Below are 15,648 nucleotides of genomic sequence, written 5' to 3' on the forward strand. Positions count from 1 at the left end.
TATTCCCTGTTGTTTGTAGCAGCCCAGTTCTGTTGCCTTCTAATTGAACTTACAATTAGTATTTATTAGCATTTAGCTATTTTAAATAAAGGTACACTGTCAAATCATCATGAGTCATGCATTCGTCAAACCATTAATCATTATTTAAAGGATCATCTAGTGGACTGAAGTTGCTGATTGCAGCCAACTGAATACCCATCACGTCACCCATCCTCTTATAATTGTCTGGAAGAAACTACAGTGACCAAAAAACAGTGTTTTGTTTGTCGTTTGTCCTTTTAGGTCAACACAAACATAAAGATTATACACAAAAGAAGAAATACATATCATTATTATTTTTTAGTTTTTGTGCCAGTGAATCCTTATTAATCCTTAATTTTATACACTAGACATTTAATGACATGATTTATACCTTTTTTTTCTAAAATGTAACAGACTTTTTTGTCTCACTGAGTATTTTCACACAGCGGTGGTGGCACTGACTGTTAATCAGGCTGACTGTTAAATATCACATAAGAATTGATTTCAGAAAACAGATTCATCATTTCCAAATGGTTTTAACAGAAAGCTGCTCGACTCCGTGTTCTTCATAAATTAAACTGGGAATACAGTGGCAGAGCACTGGGCCTGGCTCAGCCACAAAACAGATTTTGACATACTCTGTCTGAACCAAGCCATACAAGTTTAACGTTATGTGTTGCCCAGGGCTGCCATATACTGTATAATTAAAGTGTTTCTGTGGGCTTTACCCCCCTCCTGTAATGCCTGTCTGGTAGACAGATAGGGAATTAGGTGGAAGAAGTGTTTTTGATTGGCTCACAGAGATAAAAATAAAATGGAGTGAAAATGTGATATAAAAATGTAGCCTTAATGAGATATGAGCTGCACCTACATTTGTCAGGTAAGCAGGATATAACCTCCATCTTCCAGACACACAAGTCCCGTCTCTAAGAAGTTTCTAGAAGTTCACCCCTTCCGAACAAGTCAACCTTCCATTACAGTATCCTAAGTATGTCAGAGCTGCGGTAATGACCTTGATGATTCTGCCACTCTGCAAAATCCAGTGATGATGGGCCCATTCCAGCACATCAATTATGAGAGGCGTTTGTTGAGGTAATGTGCTGCACGCAAGGCAATGGGCGGGGGTGGACGGGACCTGCTGCACTATTCATGTCACCATCTGCTCCCTTTCAGAAAGTCTTGCTCCACAGGCCTGTGGGCTCTGGAACCAGGCCGTGGGCTCAGTCGCTGGTCTAATTCTTCCAGCAGTGCTTGGAGCCACCGCACAAACATGCGATTTAAACCAGCCAGCGCTGCAGCCCTCACTGTTTTTTTTGGTTTCAGCTATACCACCATGTGAAATACAAACAGCCAGACAGGAGCACCTGTGCAATTGGAATCTGCTGGAATGGGGAGAGAATGTGAGGGAGCAAACATAAGCAGCAGGCCACCTCCACCGCAATAACAGGGATCAATAAAGAAAGCACAAGGGCGACAGCTGAAAGGGGTCATCACATAAGATCCAAAAGCCAACACATGAAATATAAATGCTGCCAAAATAGACAGGATTTCTTTTCCAAAGACACATTTCCAAAGACCAAATGTGCTTTGTGTTTCCAATCTTTTCGATCCGTGTTAAACCCCGTATCTAAGGCACTTCTATTGGCAGCATGACGCAGGAAGCTCTTGACCCACTACCCAATTTGCCCATGAGGTGATTAAGACCTGGCAATGGCCTAATTGAAAGCCTTAGTTTGCACTTCTCTTAGTGTGTTTGTAAAGTAAATCCATGCTCTGATTGAATGTAATATCCACAGTGAATATCTATGAGAGGGGGGCTATGTATCCTGATGGAGGCATCTTATCAGTATGCAAATTGAACAGCTCACTTTGCTCATTATATTAAATGAGCCGCGACTGAATGAGTTTGTCTCAATTATTTCAAAGTTGTGCTGGGCGCCCGTTTCATATCGTGGTATTTTAGCCTCATATTAGAGTCTGGGTATAAGATTCAGGGCTAAGTAGAGCTTGTCATATTCTACATTTTGGGCGCCTGGGGTACAAACCTCACACACACACACACACGCGCGCAAACTAAAAACTAAATATTGGCCACCCTGTGGGGTGTCAGCTATAAAAGATGACTTAGCCAGGCAATGATATCATTAAAGACTTAAGCAGAGTAATGTATGAGGACACAAAAGGCCAACCTTCACGTTGCTCTGTGTGCTGCTGTATAATCTGTTGGTGGGGGGTATGAATGAGCTCACTGCAAGGACAGCAAAGGTGCTGGAAAAGGGTATCTGTGACACAGACCAATGTACTAATGTATCAACATCTTTCTATTCTTTTAGAGGGTATTCTATAGTATCTATTCTGACCAGACTGATTGAACTAATTACACAAGAAGAGAGTTTGTTTTAAACATTGTCAGAGATGGTGTGTGGGATGTGTACTGATAAAAGTACAACGTACAAAGTTAGGCTGAGTTCATCTTATGTAACTTGACTGATACTTCATTTCTTTGGGAATATTATCATTATATACAATTACAGTATTGAATAATTCAAGACGTCTTGAAAATTCTTCTTGTGGTTCGTCATTTCCTAATTGTTGTATCCAAACTAGTTTCAGTTTCTTTCATGTAGCCAGGTAAAATCATCACAGAGAGAGACAGAGAGAGAGACGTGACCAAAAGGGCAGCATGAAAACATCATAACGTTGCTATGAACACAATATAAAACTCTTGCATGCTATAAATGGGTATGAATAATGCATAAAGAAGTAAAAGAAACTAAATATAAAAAAGTAAAAACAATCATTTAAAAGTATGCAGCTCTCCGGTGTTTGTCCTCACAGTTAGAATAACTGAATCTCACGTCGTGTCCAGTCTTTTCCATCGTTTCAAAGACAAATCAATACTGCAACAGCTCAGTACTGCATGTCATGTGTTACCGATAACTAGTCAAAAGATATGACAACGACAACTGTCAGACCACTTTTTTTTTTCACACCACATGCTTCTTTTTTCTCGAAGAGCGAGAAACTTCTTTTCTCCAGGCCACTCTACCTTAGATCACCTAGACGTGCGAAATCTTAAATTTCTAATTGTCCACCCTTTAAAGTACTTAAAGGCAGCCTATTTGTAGATGATATTCAAGTTGCCATAGCATGTTGCCATGGCAAGTGTTCCTCTACAGAGAGATATAATGTGACAGCTATCGGGCGAGGAAGCTGGGAGGCTTGACGAGTCTCACCAGTGACCAGAAAATGGATGACGATTCTGTCAGGAGTGTGAGATCAATACCTCTCTGCACTGAGCTCTTTGTCACAATGATTGGTTGGGGGGAAAAAAATTTGGTGTTAATATCACACAAATAAGCCCATGGACTGCTTCCATTAATGGACAGTGAGGGCAGGGGTGCGTATCGGCTGAAAGCAAACACTGACAGCTCAACATTATGCCGTTTTGCATGCATTAAGTTTCTATGAGCAATATGGCCATACATCATTCACCTCTTTTCTACTGTCATTGACAATATACATAATTCATGCTTAATTCATAGAATTAAACATCAATCATGAATTCTTTTCGCACTTTGAATAATTCTGCATTGAATTTCAAGCAGTTATGAAATAAATTTCAAAGAGAGCTAAATGTCTCATGGATCTTTTTTCTTTTTTTTTTTTTTAATCCTGTTGTGGGAGAGCTTGTGTGTTTTCATAGTTCTTGCTTCAACACTGCCCCCATGTGATATGAATCTGAACATTACCCAGGTACCACATTGCTTGTTTGTAAGGAATCATTATATGTTGTGTGATTGCTGCAACAGTCATCAACAGAAAGTTCTGCACACAAACAGCCGTCATCATCATAGTGGAATGAAGCTATCTGATTCCATTTTTTAAAATTTTTATTTTCTCTCACAATAAATCAAAATGCAAGCTTACCATTTAAACCTGAAAATGAATTTGTCTTCCTTCAGTTTATTATATTGAAATTGAAAACGTTGAAAGACCTCCTGTTCTTTGCCTTTGGCTGAATAGATCCGAAAAACTCAGTTGCTTCGTCTTTAAGTTGATGACTGTCTTTCTCCTTGGGTGATGTGACAGGCAGGTCTGGTGCACCATATGAAATATGAAAAAGGATGGGGACACCGTTGACAGCCATGTCACAAAGCATCAGTGAGGATGACAGGACCAAAGACCCCGGTCTGCTACACTGACATCTCTGCAGCTAATCGGAAGGTACAGGCCCTCGCAGCTGCCGGACCAAAAGATGGAGAGAGGGTCAATAATTTAACAGTTGCAATATGTTGAGGCTAGTCCAGTGTTAAGGTCTCCTTCCATCCTTCTCCTGCACTCTCTGTCGCTCTGACTTTCTCACATTTCGTGGACAAAGACTCATCACATGCCATGCAGTGCTTTAAATCAAACAGCATTCACTACTTTAGATGACTGCAAAGCTGAATGTGCTCTAACGCAGTTGTTCAATGTAATCTATATGTTGTACTATATGTTACAAAGGCTTTTTATTATAATCTGCTTGATTTGATTAACACTAAAGTGGTTTGACATTTCTATCCATGCAAACCATGTGACCTGTCAATGTTTACACCGTCCTAACTGAGTAAATAAGATTCTCTTTTTCATTTATTGCCATGTCTTATTCTCTCTATGAGGCATTAAAGAATTTCCCAGGTTTCCTCCGCTCATGGGCCACGTTGCCATGACAACTGTGATGAGCTGAATTGTCTTTCAGACATCACCTTTGCTGTCTCACCTCTGGTGGCTGGCACTCCAGTGTCACCGGTCCGGAGCTGCTGACAGAGGCTCAGCGGGTGGGCCAGGTGGGGGGTGGTGCACGAAGGGTGACGGGGCAGGAAGACGGGCAAAGAGAGGGAGGGTGGAGATTCGGCTCACTGGCCCTTTGGGCCTCAGTGCTGCCCTAATGACGGATGCCAGCGTTGCACTCAGGTGAAACTGAAGTGGCTGCGCTGTTATGGCAAAGAGTCATCCCAGTGGAGGATAAGAATACACAATGAAGGAAGGACGTTCACAGGCACCACAGGTTTTGCTCAGGGCACTCACTGACCATGAGCTGTTTGATTAAACATCTTTCGGAAAGCAATTTTTAAATAAAATGTCATTAGAATAATTAAATCAAACTGGTGACATGTCCATGGCGCACCCACCTCTCACTCATTGTCAACTGGGATCGGCTCCACTCCTCTGCAACACTGACAAAGATAAGTGGGTATGGAAAACGAATGAATGAATAACATAATCAAACCATTTCACTGTCATTCATAGATCAATTGACCCTTCACTAAATCAGAAGTTCTTCATTTCTTTTCAGCCAAAGACCCTTTACAAGATAGAAAATATATCAGGGACACCCTCATGTACAGACAGCTGACAAATTAAATAAATAAAAAAACAAAGTGTGTTTGTGAGGTGTTGTGCCACCATGTGCTGCCAGAACAGTTGAGTGCCTGGGCACTCATTGTGAAATGCCTGAACTCTTTGTGTTTTGATGGTGTTGATGGAGAACGCTGTCACCCATTGCTCATAGTTTTTTTAGTTAATTTTGGTTAACTGCACATCCTAATTCACTTTATTTTTATACTCATCAAACCGTTCAGTGACGCTTCATGCCCTGTGGGTGGAGGTATTGTCATCTTAGAACAGACCACCCCATCACCCATCAGGATAGAAGTGTTTCATCACAGGGTTAATGATTACTCAGAACAACTCTATCGGTTTGCAGTAACCTTTCCTTCTAAGGGAATAAGTGGACCCAAACCATACCAGCAAAAATCCCCCCTATGACAGAGCCACCAGATCTCCTCACTGTAGGGGTCAAAACATTCATGCCTGTACTGTTTGTATGTGCATGCACTCAACCACTTGTGGAGAATACGGTGAAGGATGACTCATCAGATTGAATCACTCTATGGACCAGTGTTGATGTTTTTTTTGGACCACTGAACCCTCAAATATGCATTTATCTTTGTAATGAGATTTATGCACAGCAGCCCTACTATAATATCCTCTGTATGTAATTGTTGATGGACTATTCTTACTGACAGCCCAGGGACACATGCAGGGATTGACCAGGTGTGAAACCTGATTGTTCACCCCAGCGGTCCCCCTGTTGTTTTAAACTATGATTAGCTATGTGAGAGCAGCATCTTAGTTCAGAGTATCGGTTATATGTAGTAGTAGTATAGTTTTAAATCCAGGATGCTTGACAAATGTGTCTTGGTCTGTGTTGCAAGACACAGAAGGATTTGGGACATTTCACAGAAAGAGATTTTTACAGCTGATTTGAAGTTGTTGCACAATTTGGTCAGTAAAATATTTCATCCACACAAATGATCTTTTCCTTTTGCTATCTTGATACAGAATCAGAATCACCTAGGCCCGTTCGGTATTTTTATACATGCCACAGAGCATGATTTGATTTGAACTGCTACCATGCAGTGCACCTCAAAAAAAGTTTTTTCCTTCAATTTCATACCCGTCTGTATGTCCTTTAAAATAATTTGTTACACTTCTATAGTCTTATGTTAAAGAACAACACAAGAGAAATGTGTTAGTAAGTTATGTATAGACATGTTTTGAAAATATTTGCACCATTTGAACACAGAATACCTGTAATCCCTGCTTGACTGATGGAGTTAGAAATGTATTATTATTATTATTATTTGATATCATGATAATTGTGAATAAGGAAAATTAATATGAAGACTCTTCACGGACCTCCTATCAGAGTGCCATTGATCCGTATTTCAGTATCACTGTGCTAAATCACTCCAGGAACGGCAGTTGTCCAATCATTACTTTAGCAAACGTAATTGCACAGCGGGCCTGGATTTCTCTTATTGTTGTAGCAGTCTGCATGATACTTGTTGGGGAATGGGTAAATCTGTGTGTATCTGCTCTAATGTAAGGTGAAAACTTTAGAAAGACTGGTTAAGGAGCATACTACCTACAGTAGCAATGTCATTTGCACATGACATTTGTAGGGAAATATTAGAAAGTCTTCAGGAAACTAGTGTCTGTTGTCTTTTAAGCAGACAAAATCCATCGTCATTGGCTAGAAATGAGGATCTTACTTCTGTATAAAACTGAAGACCCAAATTTAATTTCTTGTAGTAATTGTAAAATGGGAAAGTCCTAGCAAAGTGTCAGCTCTTTGCAACTAAACATTTTTTATTTCTAATGACTTTAAGTTTGACTCCACCTAAGGTTTATCAAGCAAGAAGTAAATTAATGTTCACGTTATTCTTAGAGTTGATGCTGCAGTTCTTTTTTCCCCTGTCTTCAGTGCTCCTGCCAGTTTCTGACAGCCTATTAGCCTTTTACATGAGTAACCTCTCAAGCTGGCAGCAGAACAGTTGTCATCGCAAGGGCTTCAAAGGATACTGAAGTCTGAAAAACACTTCTTTTTGAAGATGATGGTCAGACAGTGTCCTATTATGCTTCTTCATGCCTGCTTCAACCAGATTTCACTAACAGATGGACGCATTTTATGCATATGTGTGATTTATGTATGTTACCCTTCACGTTTGCAAATAGAGGCGATATGCACTGACGTCACACAACCCTTCTCACACGACAGCTGCTATGAATGGGGAGAACAGTTTATTACAAAGCAGAACTTTACAACAACAGTTTTTGATGTTTATATTTATTTTATTTTATAGTTATGTATTTCTATTATCTCCATTTGAATGTATCAGTGGAAGATGCTGAGTTCTGGAGGGGGTGACTGTGATGTCAGCATGATGTGTTGGGTGTGATTACAGATGCAATAGCGGACATTTCTTTTCTGAAAACTGTAAATACAAATATATGGCTTTATTTTCAATAAATCGGCAAACAAAAAAATCAATTGCAAAAATGATCTGACTCAGCATACATAGCATTTTTTAAATTGTGTCAGTAATGTGTCAAGTTCATCAATCAAGTCAGTTGAAATAAGACTTCTTTAAAGTTTGTCGGGATGTGTTTACAGCTTGGACTCGGCATGAATAGCAACGAAGGGGTCCTCATCTCTGTTGCTAATCTTGAAGTGGGCACGTCCATCACTGCCAACGTGGATCTGCTTCCCAGTGCACCTGCTTCCTTCCTTCTGGCCAGAAATGACGTCACAGTAGGTGCCACCGGGCATGCCAGTGTTCAGGGTCACATCCAGGTTCCTGAGGGTTTGGACAAGGCAAAGTATATGTTGGTTTTAAAACCCATCACAATTAGTGATGAAATTAGTCATATGTCAGTACAGGTTAGAGTACTTGGCGAATAAAAATCCTTACCAGTCATCGTTGTTGAAGACAATGAAACCGCGATTGCCACGTCCAAAGGCAACCTGGTTGCTCTGATTGTCCCACCAATTGGAATGAGGCTGTCCATTGACTACGTTTCGGAAAATAACCATGTTCCTAAAGGGGTGTAATGACAAAACAAAAATGATAATGTTTGTCTGTGTGTGAGGTCAACAGTCCCTCATCTCTTGCTTTCTGAGGACTCACTTGATCTGACGCCATCTGTGCTCACACACCCATCCGTCTCCACAAGTCTGGTCTGGGTTGATGGGAACAGGCTTGGTGGATCCGTCACCGTGGCTGGGAGGGCCCATCCAGTCATTCTGATCCTACAAGGTAATGATGGATAAAATAAAATATACATACACTGTAAAAATAAAAGCATTTCATCATTATTCCTACTCAAACGAGAATCTACCTTTCCATTGACAATATGGCGGTTCCAGCGGAAGCTAGACATCACCCTGGTTACTCCGTAAGGGTGGGCCAGCATGTAGGCAACAGCCATCTTGTGGAGCCTGGAGTCCCAGAAGGTAACGATGGACGCACCACCAGCGCCGTGGCCTCTCTGGTTGTCGTGGTTATCCACAAAGACTAAAGCATTTCCATTGGGCATGAAACCCCATCCCTCTCCCCAGCTCCTGCACACAAGAATACATTTTTACTAATGAGGCGTATACCCAGGTTTGGTCAAAAATATTAGCTAAAGTATTTAAATCAGAAAAAATCTAAAATGCATCAGTTCTAGTCAGTGATAATTCATGAATAACTCTGTCAAACACTTTGTCTCTAGAAACACAATTAGCAAGTAAGAACCTATTTGTCCAATCCAGTAATTTATGCAGAAAAAGGGAGCTTTCTCATGGTTAAATAAATATTCTAATATATCACTCTGATTTATGATTTCAGCACACAAACAAAACCACACATACTTGGTGTAATGCAGCTTCTCGTTGTTCCATTTTCTGAAGACAGTTCCCAGTTTGGCACCATATTTGAACTCAGTCACCCTTCCCAGATGGAAATACTCTCTAGAGGAAATGGGCTCACCTCCCAGATCAATAACCTAGAGGGAAATCAACACATAATTCACATAATCAATATTATTCATACTATATATGGTTTGGATTAACTGCAGCATATCAGTCATTTGTGGATTGACAGAAAGCAATTTAACAAGTAAGCTGTTTTGATTCAGCGGTAACAAGAACCATGCTTCTGCTGTTCAACGTTTATGTTGTTAGAAAAGACAGAGCCTGCTTTCTCTGGCAGGCAGTTTTTGCAGCCTATTGCCTTTTTGTTTTTTTTTTAAGTTTAATACCTGTGTTTACCTGTTACCACTGTGGTAATGTCTTCTTGAATATTAACATCTGTTCCAAGAATGTTTCTGTTTTTTTCCCACAGCTCTGCCAACTGCTGTTTGACTGCTATCACTTCTAAATATTTGTCATGTGTGTGCGATTGGCGCTCATCTAATCACATGCTTGTACGTAGATTCCTAGCTGGGGCATGGCCAAGCATGACCCTGCATGCAAATTAGTTTTACTGGAAGTAAGTAGGGGTTTTGGCTGCTTGTTTTCCTGCAAACTAAGTTCAAATAAGTTCATCTAGCCTTCAGGTTTAGGAAGATATACCCGTAAAATACACAATTTTTTTAAGCTCATGGTTGTGTGCAAATTTAGTAATTTGTAGAAATGAAGAAAACTTCAAAATCAAAAATGACCTCTTGAAAGATGAAAGGTCTGGAGCCACCAGAGAACCACTTGGTGTTGAGGTTGTGCAGACGACCATAGACAGCAGAAAGGTCACCGGGCCACATGTGCTTGCAAGCATCCACTCTGAATCCAGCCACACCCATGTCAATCAGCTTGTTCATGAAGTCGACCACCTTACCCCTGACATACTCTTTCTCCAGGGCGAGGTCCAACAGACTGACCAGGCGACAGTCACGTACCTAGAGCAGCAAATGAGCATTCAAATTCTATTATTCTTTTTAGGATTTTATAGATCCTTGAATGAAGTGACTTCAGTGCTCAGGGACGATCGTTACCTGATTGGCATCACCATAGTTCTCAATATTGCCACTGCCAGTCTTGCATTTGTTGTCATTGAAATCCAAGTGGCTGTAGGGGACAGAGGGGAAGTCCTTCCTGCCAGCACTGAACCAGCTTCCACATGAAGAATGGGTTCCTTCTCCACCGCCGGCTCCGCACATGTGGTTGATGACAGCATCCACGTAGATGTTGACCTGTGGGGTAGATGCAGGATTGTAGCTGCGATACAACTAATCAACACCTCTCTTCTATCCCTCTTCACTTCCGCCCTTTTTCCTAGCACATTCAGTTTATTGCCAAGTCAATGGTGGTGGTGCAGGAACTGAAAAGAATTATTGTGAACAAAAAGCAGCTGGTTAATGTTTAACGTGTGAATGATAATTACTCAAGACAGAGGCAACACTTTGTTAAAACGTTCCTCTTTATTCAAAAATGTCTTTTGTTCTAGAATGCCAGGTGCCTGTTCTTCTAAAACTGTTTGATAATGAGCTATTAAATTATGTAATGTATCTGGTAAGAATTTGCTGTTTCGTACAATGCTGTGGATTTATGAGCGGCTGTCAGACCTACGGGAACATTGTAAACTCGAAAATCGCTGTGTTGATGTTGTTTACCCCAACGTTGTTGCATCTGGTGATCATGTCTCTCAGTTCGTCCTCGCTGCCAGATCTGGAGCAAAGGTTGTAGCTGATTGGTTGGTATCTCTGCCACCAAGGCCTCCAGGGATTGTTCAGTACAATGTGCTCATTTGGAGGGGAGATCTGAGCAACACAGAGGGAAGACATTACAGAAATTATCATTTTTAACACAGGAATTGTCTGCAGACAGATGGTTATTGGTATATATGGTTATATTAGGTGTATTGGTATTTATTCAAGGTGCACTCCAGTGATAACAATTGTATAGCGTGGCTCTGGAGGACTTTAAAAGACACTATAGAGGTGTATTATGGGAAATGTAGTGTTTTGGGAGCTTGATCCACACAAAAGGCAGAATGTCAGTGTTTCTGGTGCTTTTAGATTTACCATTATTTCTAAATCTGTCTCTTCCAGCTTTATGGAAATGCAATACTAAATATCACTGGTGTGTCCTGTCAAATTTAAATATGTTAAGGAGACAGATGATTAGGAAAGACAATTGAACCCTTCTGAACGTATGTTTTAAGTAATTAAAAGGCAAAATTTTGTTGTATTTTATGTTTCTTCAACACTCTACTAATGTCAATTTTCTCAACAGTGAATTTCAAAGGAAGAAACAACTTTTCTGTGTAAAGAAAGTTGAACCCAACTGTTGCTTGTTGATATTTTCTGATTCATTTGATATCAATAGTATAAAGTGATCATGAACTGGTGGGTTATTACTCTATGATTAGTTTAAATATGCTGACATTTTCATTTGTTTAACAATACTGTATTTACTGCCTTGAGGACAAAATCTCACACCATATTTTAAGATATAAAAGGAGATTTTCCTTCTCTAGACTATCCACCTGTGTTCAGCCATACATACCTGAACTCCACCAAAACCATTTGGAGCCAAGAAACGCTCACACTCTGCGGCAATGTCCGCCCAACGCCACTCAAACAGGTGGACGATGCTGGTCCTGCCATGCCTGGTGTGGGGGTTGTGCTGGGCGAGGCCGAGCCCGAACAGAGCCACCAGAATAAACCACTTCATGCTTTTCCTGGATGAGCGAGAAAACCACACTCACCTGCTGTCTCACCGTTACTATTTATACTTGCTCTCTGCCCTTTTCTCTCTGTCCTGCGCCAATGAGAAAATGGGAATTATCAGCATAGAGGTTAAACAGGTGCTTCTTTCTCAGGGCTTCCTATGTTGTTAGAAAGAAGAGGGGAAAATAGCTTCGAGGCACCTATTGGAAGCTGGGGAACATGAGGTGTGCATAATGTCTTAACCTGAATATAAACAAGTGGCTTAAGGAGACGGAAAATGTGCCAAACATACCAATGCTTTCTTATTCATTTTCTGACTGGTTATATCTGTTGTGTGAAATTTTGGTCACAACAAACTGAAACTCACACAAGTTTTCACACAAGAATTCAGCAACAACAGCATCCCACAAAAACATTATGTTCTGCCTTTAAACGCCACCATAATACCACATTAGGTGATTTATGAGATTTGTCGGTTTAAAATGTAAAAAACAAAGTATTCTAAAGCTCTTACCTCTCCGAACACGACAATTTAGTTTCATTCCGCTTTAGTATTTCTTCACAAAGTTCAATAACCACACTGAATGTTGCATAAGCCAGTTCACTAACCCTGACTAACCCTGGAAATCTTTGATTTGTAACAAAAATCTATTTTGGGCAAAGCAAATAAAAAGCTAAGGGCGGGTCTACGGGGGGTATTTTTATATGATGTGCATGTGTGTGTGTTTGTTGGCAGCAGAGCAGGTACATTGTGGAAAATGCTACATTTACCTTTATGTTTTAATTTTTTTTTATTTATATCTAATTGTATGTAACAAGACGGATGTCAGGTATTGAAGTGACTGTCCTCCTGAAATCATTAATATACTTTAGATTTCTTTCAAGATATAAACACATATTGTTGTATTTTATTAGCATTACCTACCTTTATTCAAGTATCACAGTTTAAAAGAGTTGGAAATGTATCTTTATAATGCCAATTTTACTGATTGTGTCATAAAGTTGTCTTAAATGTTACCCTGAGGAACACCAATAAATTATTTTTATTATAGAATCTGATTTAATATGAGTTCTATAAATTCAGATTTCTAAAGTAGATTCAGGTGTGTGTGCAGTTTACTGATGTTGTCACACACAAGCAAAAAAAAAGAAAAAAAAAGTTACAAAACAGAAGTGCTTATGTAGTTTTATAACTGTGTTATTATCAGCTCAACAAGGAAAACCAATAGAGATAAGCTACACTCTTTTCAGAGGTCAAATATGTTATGTAAAAAGGTTAAATAAACCTGCCCCTGACAAAATACGAGCATTTTCCCACGAGGGGCTTCAAATACAACCCACAGCTTTGTTGCCGTGTTTGGGTAAAGGGTCACGCTGCCAGTGTGTCAGCTCAGAAGATAAATGTATGATCCAACATGAGGTCAACGACCAGATATTCATCTCACAGGACGATATGCAAGTCAAATAAACACATAATTACACGTGTTTATATTGTACGAATGAATCTGTGCTGAGATTAGCCTTGTGTTTTCTTTTTATGTATTTTTTATTTATTTATTTAATCATGTAATCTATTTATATACTTGTACTTTACTCAAGTGTTTCCAAGGGAAATATTACATAATTTACATAATGTATTCTGTTTATAAGTTGTTCAAATTAGCTCGGTCTTAGCAACATTAAAATGCTGCACACACGTTCATGAATTAGTAATAATATATAATGTGTTATAAATATAAAAATATACAGCACTTCACAGCAACTTGGATCATCACGCAGCACTTAATACTCACTGACCTTCACGTAGCTGCGTTTATTTCACACTGCATGAACATTCATACAGTTGGTATTGAGCATTGAGTGCTGAATTATACATGGCGAGACAAATCAATTGTCTGTGAATGCTTCTGTGAGTGAGGCTTTGTTGTTCTGTATAAACTAGATATTGTAGGCGTCATAGACTGCGGAATGGTCTATGGTATATAATAATACATCAGTAATATTGTCTGTTTCAATGCCTATGCCCCCCAACCCCTGCCCAACCACTGGCACCAGTGTTGGCACCAATGGTTGGCATGTCTACAGTGTTTGTGAGATACTGTCTCGACTTACACAATCATGTTTATTTACCATAATGTGACACCAAGCCATTTGTAACACCTCCAGAAACGTGGTTAAACCTGTTGTATCACATATTTTCCTAAGTTATATGAGAATTACTTGACTGTAGATATATTTCAGACGTCCACTACAGGAAATGAAGCAGTACTTATGGTGTAACTGCTGTTTAAATACAGTTGATTCTCATATATTTTGTACTTGCGATTGGTAGCTACTCACAAAATGCTCACAAAATGCATCTGTTAAGTTTTATCTGTGTATATCTATCTGTCAAGTGTGTAATAGAAATGCTTCATGATCATTTGAAGATTTTGTCCTCATTAAATATATGAATCCAGTTAATAGCCAATTAAAAGCCACCACTCACCAATTATATTGGGTTTTAATACAATCAGAATAAAATAAAAAACAATGTATATGTGTATATTCATATACATGCAGCAGTGTTTATACATACAGACTCCCAATAAAGTAAATGTCAACAAAACAAAATGTCATATACATTATTCTCAAAGATTTGCACCACCCCATGATACTGTTACATTAAACTGCCATTCTAATGTCACCTATAACTCTGGGCCAGTGTGTTATCATGGTGATGGCAAGTACTTTCATATAACAACAGCTCCCCCAATGGTTCTTGAGGGAAACTTCTTCATTTAAAACATACAGTATGTATATATACATACATACATGTATGCTGCATTTAGTGTTCTGTAACCTCATATAATGCCTCATTTCCCTTGAGGTAGTATAATTAAATGTGTATATATTTGTGTATATACACAGAATTAGTTTGTTTATAACATAAAATTCATTAATTTACTATTGATATATTATAGAAATTAGTAGGAAATCAGAAGTTTTTTAACCAATATCTGCTGTACTATTGATTGTATCCCACACTGTTGCTCTACAAGCACAATATGAAGAAGGTTCAGCTTCCACAACTAACAACACAGAAACTTGTGTCCCCGTGTCACTGCAGGTGCTGGTGTTAAAACAAAAGGGCAGTAAATGCCACACCAGCTGGAGCTTTGTGTGCGTTGAAGCTTTTGTAAATAAGGCCCGGTGCGCCTCACCATGCCTCGTCCCACCTGTTTAATATCTGACCCAGCTCCTGCCCCTCCCGTCCCCCCCTGTGGAGAGCGTGTCAAACAGACATCTGACCTGCCTCTCTGGGTTTCGTTCCGGGTCGCTCCCCCCAGCGAGACAGACTCGCTGTGGGTCACAGGCATGAAAAAGTGAAGACACATTTGTGGTGGAAACACTCACTAATAACTCATCTCGGGCGCAGGCTGCGAGTGTTGACACATAAGGACTAAAGGGATAAAGATCTAATTTTACAGTGCAGGTTTTGTTCTTAGGTTGCGACGCCCTGTTCACAGTAGCTGCACTGTTCTCGGGTGCTCTTTGAAGCAGCACTGACAGTACAGAGAAAAGCAGACAAGCACACACTTTATATTTGTT

The 15,648-nt window shown here is 39.7% G+C and overlaps 1 protein-coding gene across 1 annotated transcript; it reads right to left on the reverse strand.

Moving 5' to 3' along the window:
- Positions 1 to 7,628: 7,628 nt before the first annotated feature.
- Positions 7,629 to 12,663, reverse strand: amylase (pancreatic alpha-amylase). The gene is made up of 10 exons (XM_010746219.3): positions 12,572 to 12,663; positions 11,894 to 12,148; positions 10,999 to 11,145; positions 10,381 to 10,578; positions 10,054 to 10,284; positions 9,263 to 9,396; positions 8,749 to 8,971; positions 8,538 to 8,659; positions 8,322 to 8,447; positions 7,629 to 8,207 (listed from the first exon to the last, which is right to left on the reverse strand). The coding sequence occupies exons 2-10, from the start codon at positions 12,059 to 12,061 to the stop codon at positions 8,018 to 8,020; spliced, it is 1,539 nt and encodes a 512-aa protein (XP_010744521.3). The 5' UTR covers positions 12,062 to 12,148; positions 12,572 to 12,663; the 3' UTR covers positions 7,629 to 8,017.
- Positions 12,664 to 15,648: the final 2,985 nt, after the last annotated feature.

Source organism: Larimichthys crocea, chromosome II (assembly GCF_000972845.2).
Source record: "Larimichthys crocea isolate SSNF chromosome II, L_crocea_2.0, whole genome shotgun sequence".
In the NCBI taxonomy this organism is placed as follows: domain Eukaryota; kingdom Metazoa; phylum Chordata; class Actinopteri; family Sciaenidae; genus Larimichthys; species Larimichthys crocea.